The 19202-nt window shown below is 41.2% G+C and overlaps 1 protein-coding gene across 11 annotated transcripts in view; it reads left to right on the top strand.

Annotated features, from left to right (window-relative positions):
- MYBPC1 (myosin binding protein C1) overlaps positions 1-19202 on the top strand; it is a 96082-nt gene that overhangs the window by 46118 nt on the left and 30762 nt on the right. For all 11 annotated transcript variants that reach the window (XM_081878800.1, XM_081878805.1, XM_081878797.1 and 8 more), the window contains 12 exons: positions 2498-2667; positions 3759-3891; positions 5234-5358; positions 6368-6473; positions 8363-8529; positions 9199-9361; positions 10103-10209; positions 11492-11625; positions 13809-13968; positions 15504-15608; positions 17557-17745; positions 18053-18187. In XM_081878800.1, coding sequence (XP_081734926.1) covers positions 2498-2667; positions 3759-3891; positions 5234-5358; positions 6368-6473; positions 8363-8529; positions 9199-9361; positions 10103-10209; positions 11492-11625; positions 13809-13968; positions 15504-15608; positions 17557-17745; positions 18053-18187 — 1694 coding nt within the window. The remainder of the gene's footprint in view (positions 1-2497; positions 2668-3758; positions 3892-5233; positions 5359-6367; positions 6474-8362; positions 8530-9198; positions 9362-10102; positions 10210-11491; positions 11626-13808; positions 13969-15503; positions 15609-17556; positions 17746-18052; positions 18188-19202) is intronic.

Below are 19202 nucleotides of genomic sequence, written 5' to 3' on the forward strand. Positions count from 1 at the left end.
ATTTCATCCTCAGGAATAAGTTTGTTTCTTCAAGGATTTGTTCTTCAGTTGAACAAGGTAAATGAAGAGGGTGGATGAGTATTTCTTATAATGGGTTGAAAATCAGGACGCACCAATCCTCATTCTCAACAACTGCCTAATGAATGTTAAAGGGGAACATTCTCATCTTGGTTCCTGTTGATGCATGTGCAACTGAGAGGAGTTGCCACAGCTAGGATGACCAGCCTATTAAAATGAGAATTCATCCCCTTAATGCATGTCAGCTTTTGGATATGTTTGCATTTTTCCATGACCTTTGGAAAGGTAGAATCTCATTGACACAGAAGTATTTTGCAGTAGGTGGCACTGTGGGTAAAACCTCAGCGCCTAGGACTTGCCGATTGTCAGGTTGGCGGTTCGAATCCCCACGGCGGGGTGCGCTCCCGTTGCTCGGTCCCAGCGCCTGCCAACCTAGCAGTTCGAAAGCATGTCAAAGTGCAAGTAGATAAATAGGGACCGCTTACTAGCGGGAAGGTAAACGGCGTTTCCGTGTGCTGCGCTGGCTCGCCACATGCAGCTTGTCACGTTGGCCACGTGACCCGGAAGTGTCTGCGGACAGCGCTGGCTCCCGGCCTGTAGAGTGAGATGAGCGCACAACCCTAGAGTCTGTCAAGACTGGCCCATACGGGCAGGGGTACCTTTACCTAACCCTTTTAGCTGACCTTTATAAACTGTAAACATGAAAAAAGTGAAATAAGAGGCCATATCATAAAGCCACACCCGTAATATGTTAACAGTGTGTATTCTCTTACAGACACTTAAAATAATATTGTTAATGCCATAAAACCCATTCGCAACAGTTGATTCATATCAGTACATTATATGAACATTTTGCTAGGATCTACAAAAAATGGCCAAGGATCTTTATAAAATGTTACTGTAAGGCAAAGTATTCCTCCTCACCCCAATAATTTAGTGGTTCCATTTTTTTAAATGAAAAAGACACTGCCTACATCATCATCATCATCATCATCATCATTTTATTATTGTTAATGTTTACTGCTACCAAATTAAAATCAGTCTGTTTAAGACACAGGCTCAATATATTCCATGTGGTAGTCTCACCATAAGGTTATCATTCATTTTCACATTATTAACATTGCTTTTGTATTGGATCAGAGATAAATAATTCATTTGAGAATGGTGCTCTGTGTGAGCAGCCAGTTCAGGTGAAAATGACAGGTGACATTACCAATCATGGCAACCTTTTCACAGTGAGAAAATTATCCTTCGCCAACCTGGTATCCTCCAGATGTTTTGGCGTGCAACTTCCAGACAGCATGGGAGCTGTAGTAACCTCAAGAGATTTCATCTGACCACTTCTCTTTATGCCAAGAGGATTTTTCAAGCCTTCTGTAGTGAAATTACATGGTTTGTGTGGTGGGGTGTAACCTTGAAGTATTAGGACACACTGATCTTCATTCACAAATTTCTGGGAGCACTTAAAAATCTGACCAAGTGGCAGGCAAGGCTCATATTAAAACTACTCTCCTTGTAGATTTCCCCATTGCTATTGCAAAAGTTATTTTTGATGGGGTGGGGGAAAGACCAGTTATTGTTTAAGGAAAGAAACATTGGTGCCTTTGCAACTTGTTGCCCTAAGCTACCAGATAATTTTTACAAATTTCCTTTTTGAGACAGTGGGTATGTTCACACATCATGGCAAACCATGGTTAATAGTTCCAGTGAACATGCAGATCACTCTCAACTTGCTCCTCTCCACAAGTGGGAGCAACAAACCACAATCAGTAGATTAATGTTACATATGAACTGGGGATCATGAACTGAAGGTAATGTTTGTGCTTGGATTACCACTCTCCCTGGTTTGGATTTAACACTAACTTGGGGACACTATTTCCTGTTTCCACTCACTAGTGGGGAGCAGAAAAGCAGGAGCAATCAGCCTGTTCACAGTAAGCTGCTACCCTGACATGCCAATATTTCTTAATAATCAGACAAACTTTAATAGTAAAATTCTCAACATGCCTCCTTTGTTTATGGCCTGACCCAATAGGCTACTTCCTGTTAATCCCGGGCCTTTAAAAAATTATATTTTTCAAAATCCATCTCACAGTTTTCTTTCCATCAGTTGAAGCCCACACATGGAAAAACAATAGATTGGTGCAGAAGTCCAGTTTCTTTCAGGTGAAATCTCACAGGTTTGAATTCAAAAGTCTAACTCAAGATCTGTAAAATGTTACCCTCTGAAGACAGGGGTAAGTATACATCCCGCTACTTCTCTCCCCTTCTTGAATAAGGACGTTTGATTGTACAACCAACCTTGTTAGCTCAGGCACGCCCTTAAGCCTTTGACTTAAATCACTAGTCTTATCTAAAACAACAAAAACAACATATCCCACTGGGAGTTGAATTCACATGTGTCTTCTTCATGACGCCAACTTCTGGCACACCTTTTCTTTTTTCTCTCCTTTCCTCCCCCATCTCTTATTCTGATCAGGGAGGTTAAGCAGCAGGAGCCTGAGGAGCCTGATGTAGATGTGTGGGAGATCCTGAAGAGTGCGAGCCCCAATGACTATGAGAAAATTGCCTTTCAGTATGGAATCACTGACCTGAGGGGCATGCTGAAACGTCTGAAGCGCACCCGCAGGGAAGAAAAGAAAAGTGCAGGTAGGGGAAGCAAGTAAAAGCTGTTTCATATCTGCCAAGGAATACAAGTGACACTTTTCCTCCTAAAAGGTTCTCGCAGACAGGAATTAGTCTTGCAGCCCTCATAACAAGGTCTCTAATTCTTTCCTAAAGAGAGCCATTCTCTTTTTAACAATTTTGCCATGTGAAGAATTCACACACACACACAGGCTTTGCATTGGCTGGGTCCATGGAGGACCCAACCATTTAATGAGCAGACCAGGAAGGAGAACCTCTGGTTCACTCTGATCTAATGACACACCTCCCCATTCCCACGTGCTGCTTTCTGATTGGCCGTGAGTGTAGATTGGCTAGTGCCGCCATGGTACAAGCTGACCCCAACTGGCCAAATGATGCTTTCAGTCCTACTTCTCCCTGCTCCTCACCCTGTCGTGGGCACAAAGGGAGCTCCATGACAGCAAGGAACCAGGAGTTTCAAAGGAATTTGTCATATTTTTAACAGTTGAGGCATATGAAGAGTTTCGCCAAGTATGGCTTAATTCTCCCTGGGGAAATCAGGCTTGTTAAATTATCTCCCTGTTGCCTGTTATGGTAACTAGGCTTCATGACCTGCAAAGCTACAGTACAGTTTTGGGGAGTCAGACAACTCAGAATTTGTGTTTATTTTAACTCTAGGATTTGAGAGCAAGATAACACATTTTAAAAACAGCAATATGCCATTTGAAACACCTTAAGCAGAATGGCTGATTATTCCATATTTTTCAGGGCTTATCCTAATGGGTATCTCCATTAATTCACTATTGTCCATATGACAATCTCTTCCAAATCACTGCCTTCCCACACTTTCTCTGACCTCATTCTGGATTGTCTCATGCCAGGGATGCTCCAAAATGGAGTGTGAGGAAATCTGGATTGAGGGAGATGAAAGTGTGGGAAGTCTGTGATATGAAGGAGAATGTCGTCTGGACAATGGAGGTATGGGAATCTTACAATCCACATTGAACAACAGTATGAAGGCACATTTAGACATTGTAAAGTTTCATGACAGGGTATGGGATTCCACATATTTTCTGTCTGTGTGTCTCCACTTCAACATTTTTATCACCCAACAGCTTTTGCTAAGATTCTGGATCCTGCATATCAAGTGGATAAAGGAGGTAGAGTAAGATTTTCAGTGGAGCTGGCTGACCCAACGGTGGAACTCAAGTGGTATAGAAATGGGCAAGAAATACGTCCAAGTGGAAAGTAAGTATTCCCATAAACGCAGCTTTAAACAATGTTTCATATTCAGTTCTTATATCCTTAATTAAGAGAATTGGGTGTTTTATTGCAGGTGTATTCTGCAGTATGTTGTTGACATATACTGTCAGGTGTATAAATTGCAAACTTGTATATCCATGTCTGTTATATATTGACAAGCAGAGCCTGTGGCAGGAGGATGAGATGCTTCTGAGGACTGGATGTGTCCAGGAACTCTCTCCACCTCTGCCATTGCCAGCCACTCTGAACAATGAGCCCCCTAGGACAGAAAGGAAGAAAAGTCGTGAGGAGGAGTTTGGGTCACTGGAGTAGAGTCTGTGTTCATAATCGTTGCCTGCTTCCCCAAGGCCTGTACATTCTCTCAAGAAGCCAGATCAACTGAAGATACTACTTTGCGTTTTTCGGGCCACCAAGCAGCTGTTAGATGCTAATGAGCTTTGGTCATTACTGACCTGAAACCAATGTGAACCCATGACCTCAAGGTGAAAGGCTCCATATCCCATTACCTATCCCTTGAGCCATCTGGCCTACCAGTAATGTTGGCTCCTTTGCCCCAGCTATTATTGTACTTTCTGAAAAAATGACAGGAGTGCTGGAATGAAACCTGGGCTCCTGTTACAGGTTATTTCCATCTTCACTAATCTAGGGTTTCAGAGACTGCTCTGTTTGGGCCTCTTTAACTTTGTAGTTTGCAATAATCCTTCCCCAGCTTCCTAGAAATAATGTATTCTGATAGTTTTAGGGCCACATACATTAACATACAGGTGTTAAAATGCAAAAGAAATAAGCCATGGGGTGGAGGGATGACGACTTATAACTATTAATAATTGCAATAGGTCTTGGGGAAAATCTCTCTTCTGAAACTTTTTGCTTTGGGGTGTGTCAATCCCCTGTTGACACTTGTGGAGGGCTTTCCTCTAATCTGTAGCAGGAAAGGAAATGGTTAAATTCCACACCACCACTAGCAGCAATGGTTACAACCCTACCATAAGCTTAGGCTATTTGCTTAAAAAAAAATAACACCACCTCTATGCCTCCCAATAACATTTTTTTTCTGGGTGGCTTACAGATAAAAAACCATTAAAAATGCAATAATGATCATAGAAAAATAAAAGTGGCATGCAAATTTCATTATAAAAAATCAATTTTAAAAATTCCATGGCAGAAAGTATAAACAGGTAGGAGAAATACATGGCACCTTTTTAAGACATTCTGTTGCATAGGTTCTTCCCTCCACCCTACCCTTCTATTAGATCAACAGAACCCTGTACAATTCCTAGAAACCTGGCCATAATTCCACGTTTGCTATTTTGCCATTTTCCAACAGATACATATTTGAGCACAAAGGTAATGAGAGAATCTTATTTGTCAACAACTGCATGCTCACAGATGATGCCCGCTATCATGTGACTGCTGGTGATGAGAAATGCTCTACAGAACTCTTTGTAAGAGGTAAGCAAGATTACAAAGTTTCTGTCAGTTTCTCTGCTAATATGAAATAGCACAGTTTTGTGGTTTATTAGTTCTGCATGGTGATGACAATTCAAATAGATGAAATGAGCCACCTGCACTTGCTATGGCTTAGCTACAGTCATGGGTGCCCAGCTACACCCTGGAGCATGTGAGGGAGGAAGACCAAGGCCAAACGGAGTTTCCTCTTCTCATTTGCTCTTCCATTCCCGTGACCTTACCACTGCCACCAGGTGGAAGTCTTTGTTTTCCCCTGGTTGCCATCACCAAACAGCTTAAGCTCACTTGGGTCTCCAGCAGGCATTGTGGGGTTTGTCTCTGAAAGATCAGGGGTATAAAACTGCAGCTAAAGAGACCATATTATTGGGGGGGGGGTTAACATCTGAATAGTTTACACACATAACAGTCCCAAAAGAGCTAAAGGGTGATGAAGTTAAAACAGGGTAAACATATCCAGTTCGTCTTATCTAAATGAATTCTTACTTGCTAAAATTCTGTTAGGCAAAATTATTTCCGTAAGAGTTCTTCCCTCTTCTCTCTATGTCTCATAGAGGCTCACTTTTTCAAATTATTATTATAAGAGGTTGTAGAATCAGGGAGCTGGAAAAATAAATAAATGCTACAGACAAATAACTGCTTGTAGTCTGAAAGAAAGAAAGAAAATGGGGGCAGGGGGAAGAGAAGGGAACTTTTCCCCTACCTGCACTGTTTTGATGTACTGGTGCAATATCCTAGGTCAGCTGATAGTGACTGCACAATGCCATGCAGGTTTTTTATGTATTCCAGTCTAAGTCCATCAGTTTTTCACCACTCTTATATTCTTCTTTGCTCATGCAATGGATCATAAGACTTAGGGCTCCCAGAATGCTCCAGCTCCAGCTGGTGTGAGATGTGGAAACTTGATCTTGCGGAATCAAAGGAGGCTGCAATGTACAAAACCATCTGATGATATGATTTTAAAATAGAGTGTTCTTTGTTCCTCTCCCCTCAGAGCCCCCAGTGATTGTGACCAAAGGCTTAGACGATACCAATGCTTATATTGGTGACAAAATAGAATTATCAGTTGAAGTGTCTGAAGATGATGCAAATGTGAAATGGTAAGCCACCTACATTCTTCTTTAATTAATCTTTTTTGTGGGGAGCAATCCTGCTGAGATTAGTTGTGGTTAATGTAACAAGTTAGTCATACCCAATTTAAGTTCCATTGCTTTTAACTGGGCATGGCCATAATGGATTTTAGCTAGACAGGCACTTCATTTTAGGCTAACAAAAGTCCAGTCAGTATAAGGGTGCATTGTACAATTTATCCTGCTGCATTTTTGCCTAGGTAGCTACAAACGTACCTTTAAATCAGACTTCCCCAATGTGGTGCCCCCCAGCTGTATTGACTGAGGCTCATGGTAGTTGTAGTCCAGAGTATGTGGAGGGCACCATGTTGGGGAAGGTTGGTTGCTTTAAGAAGCAATTCAGGGGTAGCCAGTGTGGCACCTTCCAGATGTTGGGTCTACAACCCCCAACATCCCCAACCATTGGCCATGATGATGGGGGTCAATAAGTGTTGATCCAACAACATCCAGTGGGCTCATTAACTACCCCTGCAGTAGTTAGAGGTAATTCACTAGAACCACATATGAATATTTCATAAGGTTGTGAATTTTTCACAGAGGAACAGCGGCCAATGAGGGGAGATGTAAGCTGCCATGGAATTTACTAATTTTAGGTGTTCCAAAGAGCAGACATGGCAGTTTAGCAGCTTTGGATCATGTGTAAATGTCAGCATGTGCACGTGGAGTTTTGTACAAGCAAAGGTTTATGCAAGGAGCATCCCCTAGCACTGAAAAAATAAGGCTTTCCTTGTTCAGATCAGCTTCAATTTCAGTGAAGATTGTGTCCAGGTACACCTAAACCCTAAGAGAAATGGATTTGGACAAATCATATTGCTGACTTCAGTTGGGCAAAATATAACAAAAAAGCTACCCAAGTGCCAGTTATGCCATATGCATCAACAACATGGTAAGAGGACGAAAGTGTAGGTGTTCATGATTGCTCCATATCTTTGCTGAGTGACCACAGCCATATCCATCAACTTTTAGATTGCCACTCATGGCTTGTTCAGCTTGATCAGATTTAAAAATGGCATGGAGCTGCCCCTTGATGATAAATCTCTATTTTAAAAAAGGAAGATTGAAGATAAAAAAACTCACCCTGATCATTTAGGAACAAAGTTGCAACTATGTTCAATTTACTGTTAATCCAGAGCTTGTAGGACAGAGATGTCTTTAATAATAAACTAGTACTAGTGTAATGAGACAACCCTTTCACATGATGATTATCACATGAAAAGCTATTCATTGGGGGGAGGGATTCTGCCACAGAGATAAACATTATTTGTGGTCAATGAAAAGCTAATTGCAATAAAAAATAAAAACCGAACATCTCATAAATATAAAAATAAAATCTCTCTGTGTGTGTATGAGAGAGAGAGAGAGAGAGAGAGAGAGAGAGAGAGAGAGAGAGAGAATGAATATTGTGAAAGCGTCAACTTATATTTCTAATGGGGAACCTCTTTATGGAAATATTTGCTTTTGTCTTAACAACCCTACCATTAGATAGAGGTGGGTGGGTGCTTCAGGCAGCAGGCTGAGTTGGTGGGTGGAGTGGGGACAGGGAACAGTAGCAGCAGAAGCAAGGTGCTGGAGGACAGAATTCTATGTTGCACACGGCCTGCCCTGCATCCCTTGAGTGAGCCTCCTGCTCTCAGGTGTGCTGTCCTGTTTCCATTATTGAAGTAAGATGCCACTGCCAGTCCGATGGGCTTCTGGCAAGTGGAACCGCACAGGTAGGGGTGCGCCTTGTCCTTTGTCTCAGAAGAATGTCTTTCAAATCTACCAGAAAGTTTTTCCAGGGCGTATTTCCAAGCAGGAAAGATTGTGAGTTCTTATCAGCAGACAGTCACCTTTTTGTTTTGGTTGTTGTCCCTGAACAGGTTTAAAAATGGTGTGGAGCTGCCTCTTGATAGTAAATCTCGATACAAAGTGAAGGTTGAGGGTAAAAAACACACTCTAATCATCGAGGAAGGAACCAAAGCTGACAATGCAACTTATTCAGTGATGACAACGGGAGGACAATCATCTTGTAAACTAAAAGTTGATTGTAAGTGTGGGGAGTAGGGTATGGTGTTCTAGTTGTGCTGGAAATTGTACATGTGATGCCTTCTGAAGCCTCCTAGTTCTACTCAGCACACACATGCGGGACAAGCAAGGGAAAGTGTCTCCTTTTAAGCAACTACTGGGGAACATGAACATTGTACTAATTTTTTTATATTACTCTCTAAACCATTATTTGCCTGCTTATACCTTTTGTGCTGTTAACTGAGAATTCAGTTATAGACAGCACTGCTAATAGGCACTGCTTCTAACTAGACAATAAGTTAATTGCATAAATGCAGTCAATGTACATATTTGTTCTATACGTAGCAGACTTGGGAAAGATTGAGCAGCCTTAGGAGGACTGTGCAGCTGTTCAACTCTTTCTCTCCCTGCCATGAACCTAACAAAAATTGCCTATCTGAATCGGCTATTTGTGGCTGCTACTTACAAAATTTACAAAACAAAAACATGCATGTTAATTGTATTCAGGCAATTCATGTCTTGCTTGACCTTAATAGAAAACTTGGTAGGTTCTTAGATGCACATTGGAGATCACATTGTGAATGTACACAGTAGCTTCCTGTGGTCCAGATATGCTCCAGTTCAGCACCGCTGACATAAACAGATCAAGATGAACTGCTGCAATAATTTTTCTCATTTCTCTATTTCAAAGTGAGGCCACTTAAGATACTACATCCATTGGAAGACCAGACTGTGAGGCTTGGCAAAGAGCTCTCCTTGAAATGTGAGATCTCTGAGAATGTAGAAGGGAAGTGGTACAAAAATGGGCAGCTTCTCCAACCCAGTGACCGCATTAAGATATATCACAAAGGAAGGTAGGCATGCAAAACAGTAATCCTTGAAGATCAGGGTTAAAAAATGCCTGGAGCCATTCCTTTACTACAGGTAGATAGGGTTGCCATACGTCCAGAAGGTATTCAGCCCTCGTAAGCAGCATGGGGGGGGGGATTGCTGAAATGTCTGGGAAAACTAAAAAAAAGCTCAACAACAAGGATAAAGGTTGCTGATTTCAAATGACAGCCGTCTTGGGACATTCTGGTTATGAAAAACAAGTAAGACCCATATATTTATAACCAAAAAAGGAGGCAAACTAGATGAGTAAAGGAAGACTCATAATTAACATTTCCTGATGCATTTTAAATTAATAACTAGGTTGGGTGGGAGCAGCAATCAGATCAGTGCTGCTACATGAGTGCTTCTTCTATTCTCAGGAGAGTAGATGAGCACCCAGCTGCTAAAGTAGTAGAAATGGTATCGGTATCATAATTTGAAAATCAAAGGGTAGAAATCATTTATAGCTGCACACATAGGAGGAGGAACCCATAAATTTTAGTGGCATCCATCAGTTCTTCTTCTTACAAACTTGATGGTATGAAATGTCTGTAAAAATGTAGGTGTAAACTCATCTTTGCATTCAGAAATATGAAACAATTTGGGTCTAATTCATACAACATTAGAATTGTATTGTCATATAATGCAGTGTATGGTTTATGGTCTCATACTTTAAGTTCTTGCATATTTTTTTCCTTTCAATTTTCCTTCTTGATTTTCCACAGAATCCATCGGCTAATTGTTGATAAATCACTCATTGAGGATGATGGAGAGTACATGTTTGTTCCAGATGCCTATAATGTCAACATCCCTTGCAAAGTGCATATTATAGGTAACTTTTGAGTTCCTGTTTGTTCCTTTTTTAAAGTGTTTCGTGTTCAGAGGCAGGCCTGCGTGGATCACAGGGATAATGTACTGTTGGCCTTAAAGCAGAGATTGGATCAGCTAGATGATTTGCTAGTGGTTGCTTTTGTTTCCTGCATTTGAGCATTTGTGTCATACTGGGAAATTGGTAGAGCTGGAAGCTCTGCCTGCAGTTCACTGGGGCTTGCATAGTGAGATACATTCGAGGGTCAACCATGTGTATCTGTTGTAGCAAGAACAGCAGAGAGTCTTGTGGTACCTTGTTGACTAACAATAAAGATATCACACACACACACACACACACACACACACACACACAGAGAGAGAGAGAGAGAGAGAGAACAAGTTTGTTTTTTTCACAGTAGAATTGATAGTTTTAAAGATCCCACTGGATTCCTTGTTGTTCTTTCTGCAACACTGCTACTCATCTGGAACACAAGGGGACAGAAGAGAGAGCAGAACATTTATTGTAAAAGGTATATGGAAGGCTATATTTAGATCCTGCATTGAAAAGAAGGTTGGACTAGGTTAAGGATGTGACTCTGCAGATGCTGTTGGCTGACTGCTTTTTAAAACTACAGCACAGCCTATGGTTGCTTTTGTTCAAGGTCTGCCACAATCCAATATTGCAGTTGAACAAACTTCTGAACAGTGGGATGACTTGGAGGATGTTTTCTCATCTTTTTCAATGGCTTTGACCTGTTACTTTCATATCTCCCTTAGAACCATCTTTTCTAAGAACAGGTGTGGGGAACCTTTGGCCCTTCAGGTGTTGCTGAACTACAACTCCCATCATTCCTGTCCTGTGGCCATGCTGGCTGGGTTGGTGCTGTAGTTCAACCACACCTCGAGGGCAAAAGGCTCCCCATACCTGCTAAAAGGGAGATATCTTCTTCAGTATTTCAGAGGACAGTCTTATGAAGATAAGTATGCCATAAGACACATATGCTTAAGGTGTACTGAAGCTGGGGAAAATCTGTAATATTCCCGATTATAACATATGAAAGAACCAAAAATGTGTAACATTTCTGAATGCACCAGATGAGGGAGCCAATTGTTGTATGAATGGCTTGCTAACAATGTTTGGGAGAGCACATAGGATGGGATGATTTGTCAATTCCAGGATTCAGACATAAAAGAAATGGACAAGTTTAGAAAGTTTTCATCTGCTGCTTTCTGTACTGTTAGGCTTTGTACATAATGAAATGTTCTTCTCATTGTGCAAATTCCTCAGTGTCTCAATTTTGCAGATCCTCCTAAAATCCACCTTGACGGGCTTGGTGATGGCAATACAGTGACAGTTGTAGCAGGAACCAAGTTACGTCTTGAAATTCCTGTCTCTGGAGAGCCTGCTCCAAAGATTATGTGGAGCAGAGGAGACAAGGTACAACTATAACATAGACATATATCTGCAATCTGATGTCAAGTCTTTAAAAATTATCAATTTTGTTGTGTTTTATAATAAAATATGGGTAGCAGAGTAACCTGTATCAACAGTGGCATAACTTTGAGCTAAATTTTGGGTGATAAATGATTGCTCCTAGCATATAGCACACAGGAAGCACATTATACTGGATCAGATCCTTGGTCTCTCTTGCTCTGTAATGTCAAGACTGACTGGCAGTAGCTTGCTAGACAGGCGACATTCCCAACCCTACTATCAGATGTTGGGAACTGAATCTGGGACCTTTTTGATAAAAAGCAGAAGATGCATGGCCAGAACCTTCCGAAGCAGAAGAGTGAGCCAGCCTTGAAAACAGGAGGATGCCTAACCTACGAAAAGCTCCATAATTGCTGCGGTTATTTTCACAATAAAATGTAAAAGCCACTTATCATTTTGTATGAAGTAGTGCAGGGGGGAGAAGAGGGTAAAGAATAAGCAATGGATTCAAGCGGAAGTGTGAGTACCGTTTAATCAATAGTCATCCTACCATCTCATCATTCCTCCTAGTGATGTGCTGGGTGACTCAGCTCACAATAGGTTTCGAAGATGGAGGGGTTTATGTCCCTCATATCTTATGTCTTGTCCCTACTGCAGTTACACAGATGTGTGTCAACTAGTGTTATGTTCTGTGTGATGCTGCTTGTGATAGGAACACAAGAAGCTGCCTTTTGCATGGTTGGACTGTTTATCCATTCAGCCCAGTATTTTTACTCTGACAGCAGTTGCTGCCCAAAGGTGCTCTGTTTCACACTGTTACATGAGATTCATTACCTAAGATGCTAGGGATTGAACTCAGGAACTTCTGCATTCAAGTCATGTGGTCTACTTCTGAGCTGCAGTTCACTCCTGCCCATTGCATCTCAGTCTAACTACTAAATAACTAGGCAGATTTGTAGGGATTTTACCTGTACAGAAGGCAGAGAGAGGGTGTGTGTCAAAGAAAGGGTGGTGTAATGGGAGGAAGTGTGGCAAGAGAGTTGGGTGGAGAGTTAATAATGTTCTAAAAACATCCTGTGTAGATGCTCATTTCACTGCACAGATTATAGCTTGCTATGTCGTGGCTGATTCATTCTCAGTTGCACTCCGCCCCAGCACCTCCTACCTGCTTTTGTAAGGGACTGTGGTCTGCAATGCTGCTTCTAGTGGTAGTACCAAAATAATAATAATAATTTAATAATAATTTATTATTTGTACCCCGCCCATCCGCCCACTCTGGGCGGCTTCCACAGAGACCAAAAATACACTAAAATATCACACATTAAAAACTTCCCTGAAGTTTTTCCCTGAAAAGAAGTTGTGATACCAGTTTGGACATTACAGTGGTACTTCTGGTTGTGAACGTGATCTGTTCCAGAGGCCCATTCACAACATGAAAAGAACGCAACCTGAAGCGCCATATCTGCGCAGGTGTGTGGCGCGATTTGGCACTTCTGCACATGCGCGAGTGGCGAAACCCGGAAGTAACCCTTTCCGGTACTTCCAGGTCACTGGGGGACGTAACCTGAAAGAACGTAACATGAGGCAAACGTAACATGAGGTATGACTGTACTGTAGAGTGTGTGACCCATTGACATGCTCCATATTAAACATGTGTTTACTCCTGTTGGCAGGACTGGCCCATCCATGAGGCAAGGTGAAGCAACAGCCACAGGTGGAAGGATCCACAGGGGCAACAGATCTAGCCTCCAATGAATGCATTGCCCACTGCTGCTGCTGCTGCGGTAGCAGTGACAGCTGTGGTGTGCTCCTTGGAGGTCGGATCTGCCACCTCCTTGGCAGCCCCCCCCCGCCACATCTGCAGTGGCCTCTTGGCAAATAGGAGGCACTGCTGTTCTCCTCCCACCCATGTCCCCAATGTAGATCTTCACTCACTTCATGGTGGTGGGGAGGCACCATTTTGTAGTTTGCCTCAGGTGCCAAAATGTTTTTGGCCAGCCCTGTCTGTTGGGCACTTTGTCATCTCTTATTCAAATTACTGTTAGATTTTTGTATATATCTTGTGGCTAGCTTTGCAGATTTCTATTTCGATATCATGCTTTGATTTCTATTTGCCAATTTCCTGGTGGTTTCAATCCCATGGTGTAAACTCTCTCTCCTCCTCCCCTCCCCTGCATAATCGATAGTGGCTCATGGATCCTGCAGCCAGAATACGGGCAGATAATTACCCAGACAGCAGTTGTTTGGTGATTGATTCAGCTGAGAGAGATGACTCAGGTGTCTACAGAATAATGCTAAAGAATGAGGCAGGAGAAGACACAGCCCACATCAACATCAAAGTGGTTGGTGAGTCTTTCCAGTTCAATACTTAGTTCTGCATTGTTATTATTTCTATGGGTCTTTTCAATATACAAAGTACTTCATAGGGCTGTAGCCAAGTAATTTTTACTCAGAGCAGACCCATTGAAATTAATGAATCTAAGTTAATCCTGTCCATTAATAGATTTACTCTTGAGTAGAAATGGAATACAACCCATAGTTTTTAGCCTCACTGATTTTATGGGTCTCTCCCCCCCCCCCCGCTTTTTATTTTTTAATATGATTGCATTTGATTTTTGTTTGTTTTCTTGAAAAAGTAATAGCTTTTAAACTATGTTGTTCAATGTTCAGAAAAAGTGTTTGAGTGGTATACAAAACTAAATTTTAAATGAGCTGAGGTTTCACTTCTCTCAGCACTTCCTTCGACTTGGGCCTAGATCTTAATTTTTTCTCTCCTTCTCTTATTTTCTCCAATATCTTCTCCTTCTTTTCATTCCAGAACTTTTTCTTAATCGTATTTTGTTGTATTAGAAACCCTCTCATAACTGCTTTACTTGCGTCCCAGATTGTTCTTTTTTCCACAGTGGTGTTTAAATTTATTAAATTTGTTTAAATTTATTTCAAAATAGTCCTTTAAAGTTTTTTGGGCCTTCTTAACAATCTCCTGGTCCCTTAATAAGGTGTCATTCATTTTCCATCTAAAGGATCCGGTTATGTTTAGTCTCAATTCCACTTTCAATGCATTATGGTCGGAGCAAGTTTTTGGGCAGATTTCCACTTTTCTAGTCTTAGGTACCAGTCCTCTAGTTGTCCATATTTGGTCGATTCATGTCCATAATGGCCTGGTCTGCTTGTCACATTAAAGCTTGTACACATTGCTCAAAACAACCCAGACTATGTCTTGATATGTCACCCAAATGTTACCTCATGGTTTTTTCTCTTCAAACAAACCATGAGTGGTAACCAAGGTTTGTTCTTCACTTACTGCTTCTGTTCTGTGAAGGTTTGGATGATATGACAAGCCAGACTCCAGGTAGGATTCAACTAATAAGCTCTGAACAAGGACATCTGTTTGAGGAATTGGGCTTTTTCCACTCTCCTCCCCCTGCATGTCTCCTCCTCAAAATTGACTCTGGGAAGGTTGGGAGAACCCCTGGAACAACATGCGAGGGGAAGAGAGGGGCATAATTTTGCCTGGTAAGCTGAAATGCTTGCCCTGACATAATTATCACTTCAAAGACTTGTTTTGTCTGTGGTACAGCAGCATGAATGGAAGAAGAACACTGAGGGGGTGTTTGTGCAGCATGGTTTAATATGATGTACAAAGTGGACTAGTTATTGTTTCAAAGACTGCCAATGAACTTCTTTGTAGTTGAGTGCTGATTTACACCTTGGTCTTGTCTAGAATATTTTTTTGCATTTTGTTTATTAAAGGTCTACTTTTTGCTCCAGTTTTGCTCCAGTTTTAGTGATAAGCAATAAACAGTTCACTGTACAGCAATATCAGCACGTTTAGTAGGGGAGGCTATCCAAGGAAATAAAAATATTTTTGCTTGCAACAGATATTCCTGACCCTCCTGCGGCACCCAATGTGGTTGATGTAGGAGAAGATTGGTGCATTATGAACTGGGAACCTCCAGCATATGATGGTGGGTCGCCTATCTTAGGTAAGTAGATCTAGCATCTGGACAGCTATTTTGATATTTCCTAGCTTTTTACTGTCAAATTTAATGGGAACCTCTGAGTTGTTGCCCACATGGTGGACATCCAGCTGCTGTCTCTTAAAATAGAATTTTCTGAGAACCAACAAAGGAGATTTTCATCTTGTGTATATGACTTCATAGATACCATTTTATATACAGGCAAAAAACTTGCACAGCCTTCTCTCTGTGTGTCTGGATACATGTAAAAAAACAGAGCATGTGACATAACAGTAATTGCCTCCAACTTTCCCACCCTAGTTTCACTTTACTGACTATCACTTTTGAAAGAAGAGAAACTTAGAGTGTGATAAACATTGCATCACACATTCAGTTCCTCTACATCAGAGGTGGGAAACCTTTTCAGTCTGGTAGGCCAGATCAATATTTGTCTCCACCTGCCTGGGCCACCTTTGACAGGTGGGCAGGACAAACCACCTGTCAATCTTATGACAGGTGGGTTGCCCTGCCCCCATGACAAAGTCGCTTGTGTAGCGCTTTCCAAATACCTGACAGCCATCTGGTTGTTGGGTGCTTTGGAACCACAGCCCAAGGGACTTTGCTAACTTCACAGCAAGCCTTTGCCAGCAGTGATCCAACTGGCAATAGGTGACTGGGAGCCATCATTTAATTTTCTCACAATGCCCCCAATGTTGCAATGCTCTGTGGCATTCTGGGAAATTAAAATGGTGGTTCTGAGTCCCAGGTGCCTGGCAATGATTGAAAAACTTGGGGGGGGGGGATTAAGGGGTAGTGCTCAAGAGCAGGTGTGAGTAGTGAGCCTGAGGATATACTACATATTGTCACCAAGATTTGAGAGGAGGAATTGATATGGAGAGGCAACTTTCAGCAACAGTCATATGTTTCTTGTATTATTTAGTACTTCCCACACTTGATTCAAAAACAGTTATTACCTGTTTCTAGGAAACATGTATAAAGCAGCCTTGAGATGTTTGAATAGTGTAAATATAGATAGCTTTAGGCCATGTAATATGCTTTGTGGACAGTTTGCACAAGAAATCAAACCGGTGTTTCAGCTACATGGCATTCCATGGATAAGCAGAAACATTTTAACTGGTGGTTTTTGCTTTCTCTAGGAAATGTGGGGTGGGGACTTATTCAGATACCACTATGCTGTCCAGGTCAAACAAATACTTTCTGTGATGTTCACGTTTGTTCATTTTAGAAGTTCTGGGCCATTAGCCAATGATATTACATTTATGCTTATATTAATCAACTATTTTTAATCAGCTAACGTCCTTATAGATCAAGATGATTGGACCTGGCTGCTTAAAATGATACCATGTTTATTAATAAGTGTAAACCACAAATAACTTTTTTTTCAAACTTGCTTACAAGTGGCACTTATCTCCCTCCAAACTAAGCAAATTTATGAAATTAATATGAATTTCTGGATGCATAAAAAAACAGATTTTATACATGTATTTTTGTACTTTATACATGCATTTTGAGCAAAAATAAAGCAATTCTGGAAGGTAGTAATGGATACCATACAGGAAATTACAGTATATAACATAACAAGGAACCCCAAGACTACTTTCCAATATGAGCAAAAGCAAGAACAACCAATATACACCTTGTTACAAGCTTTTTGATCTGCGCAAGACTATCTATTGGCCATCAATAGGATGATGGTTAAACAACAAAAAAGAGATGTTGCATTATTAACTAAATTAACTATACACACACACCATACACCCCCAAGAAGGTACATTTATAGAAAGATGAGCCTTCTTTATAAATTTTTGGAATGAAAGAAGAATAATATTCTTCCTGATAGTTCCATCTCTTTAACTAATGAAATAATAGAATGTATACGTTTGTAAGAGTCTGTATTTTTCTTTTATGTAATCATGTAAAAATAGTAATTGTAATTCTTCTTATATTTGTTTAGGTTACTACATTGAGAGGAAAAAGAAGCAAAGTTCCAGGTGGATGAGGCTGAACTTTGACCTTATTAAAGAAACAACTTTTGAGCCCAAAAAGATGATTGAAGGAGTTGCCTATGAAGTCCGGGTGTTTGCTGTCAATGCCATAGGCACTTCGAAACCAAGCGAGCCCTCAAAGCCTTTTGTGCCTTTGGGTGGGTAGATAATATACAGTGTACATGTTGTCAAATAATCAGACTATCAGAATACCAAAGATATGTCTTAAGTCAGTTCCTCCATTTTCTTTTAAATGTTGCAGCAACTTTTAATTAATGTGATCCACAAAACTGCACACAATCCCAAGGGGAAGAAAGTGTGCAAATCAAATGAAAAGTGTGGGAACAGGACAAAAGAGGAAGAGATCAAAACAAAATGTTAAAGGACTTTAACAGATAGACATTGATGCAAACATGCAGCAAAGGTTGTACTGCAAACTCAGACACTCTCTTTTATTGCTTCCAGCTGTCACGAGTCCACCCACCTGCCTGGCAGTTGATTCTGTAACAGATACTACAGTTACCATGAAATGGCGGCCACCAGACCAAATTGGAGCTGCAGGTTTAGATGGCTATATTATAGAGTATTGCTTTGAAGGAAGTAAGTGACAACTGAATTTTTCATCAGTTAGGTGAGAGATGTTTTACTTTTTATAATTGAGAGCTGCTTTCACTCACATTGAGGCAACTATATTGTAAGTGGGGATTCTCCAAGTCAAGTATGTGGTTCTGTCCTATCCGGCTTCTAAATGGTTGGTCCAACTGTTGCTAAAAATAATATTGGTCTTGCCTTTTTAACTAGCATTCCAGACCAGCGGCTCAAAAGTCTGAAACCTTGTCCACTTTCAGCAGCAATGCTAGGTGCTACTTTAGAAACAAAATGAAGGACAAAGGAAAAGCAAGAATTAATGCTGCCCCTCCCTGAGTCTTATTCCCATTGTCATTTCTTCCTTGGTCAGGTCAACGCAACTCTTTAATTGGCCCTTCTAAATTTTGGTGTGTCAGAATATTTCCCTAATCTTTGATTTTGTGTGCTGATAGGCAAGCTGAGCTGGTGATTGAGCCATCACACCTGCTTTGCCACACTTGAATCAGGGTTAATTATTTCAACCCATATCTGGCTGCATGCGAATTGGGACATTTATCATGTTGAAGCCAGCCCTATTATATGATGAAGATTTTCAGTGTCAATCAGATCTCTAAAACTGCAGTTGTTCCTGTGTACATGGTGTGTCACTCTCTAGAGCCTTGATATAAGTTAAAAAGGCAACTGATCTGAGGTGAAGAACAGTGGATGTGGATGTGACCTAGAACAGGTAAGGAAATGGGACGCTGTGTGAAGTCCAGAACTTCCACAGTTCATGTGGGAAAGCATTCCACCACCCCCAGTTTGCAGTGCCTGGATAATAGCTATTCTATGAAATGTTCAAGAATAGGAGGATATTCCTGCCCTAACTTTAACTGTAGCTGTGTTATTGGTATAGGCAGTCTATACAACTTTTACAGTACAGGAAGACCAGCTTGGGAAGTATCTGTTTCTAGAGGAAGTGAGTAGAGCACTGTGTGGTGGGCAGAGGAGGGGCAGACAACAGTTGGAAGGAAAGCGGACAGTCTCC

This window comes from Podarcis erhardii (assembly GCF_964252035.2).
Source record: "Podarcis erhardii genome assembly, chromosome: 10".
NCBI lineage: Eukaryota > Metazoa > Chordata > Lepidosauria > Squamata > Lacertidae > Podarcis > Podarcis erhardii.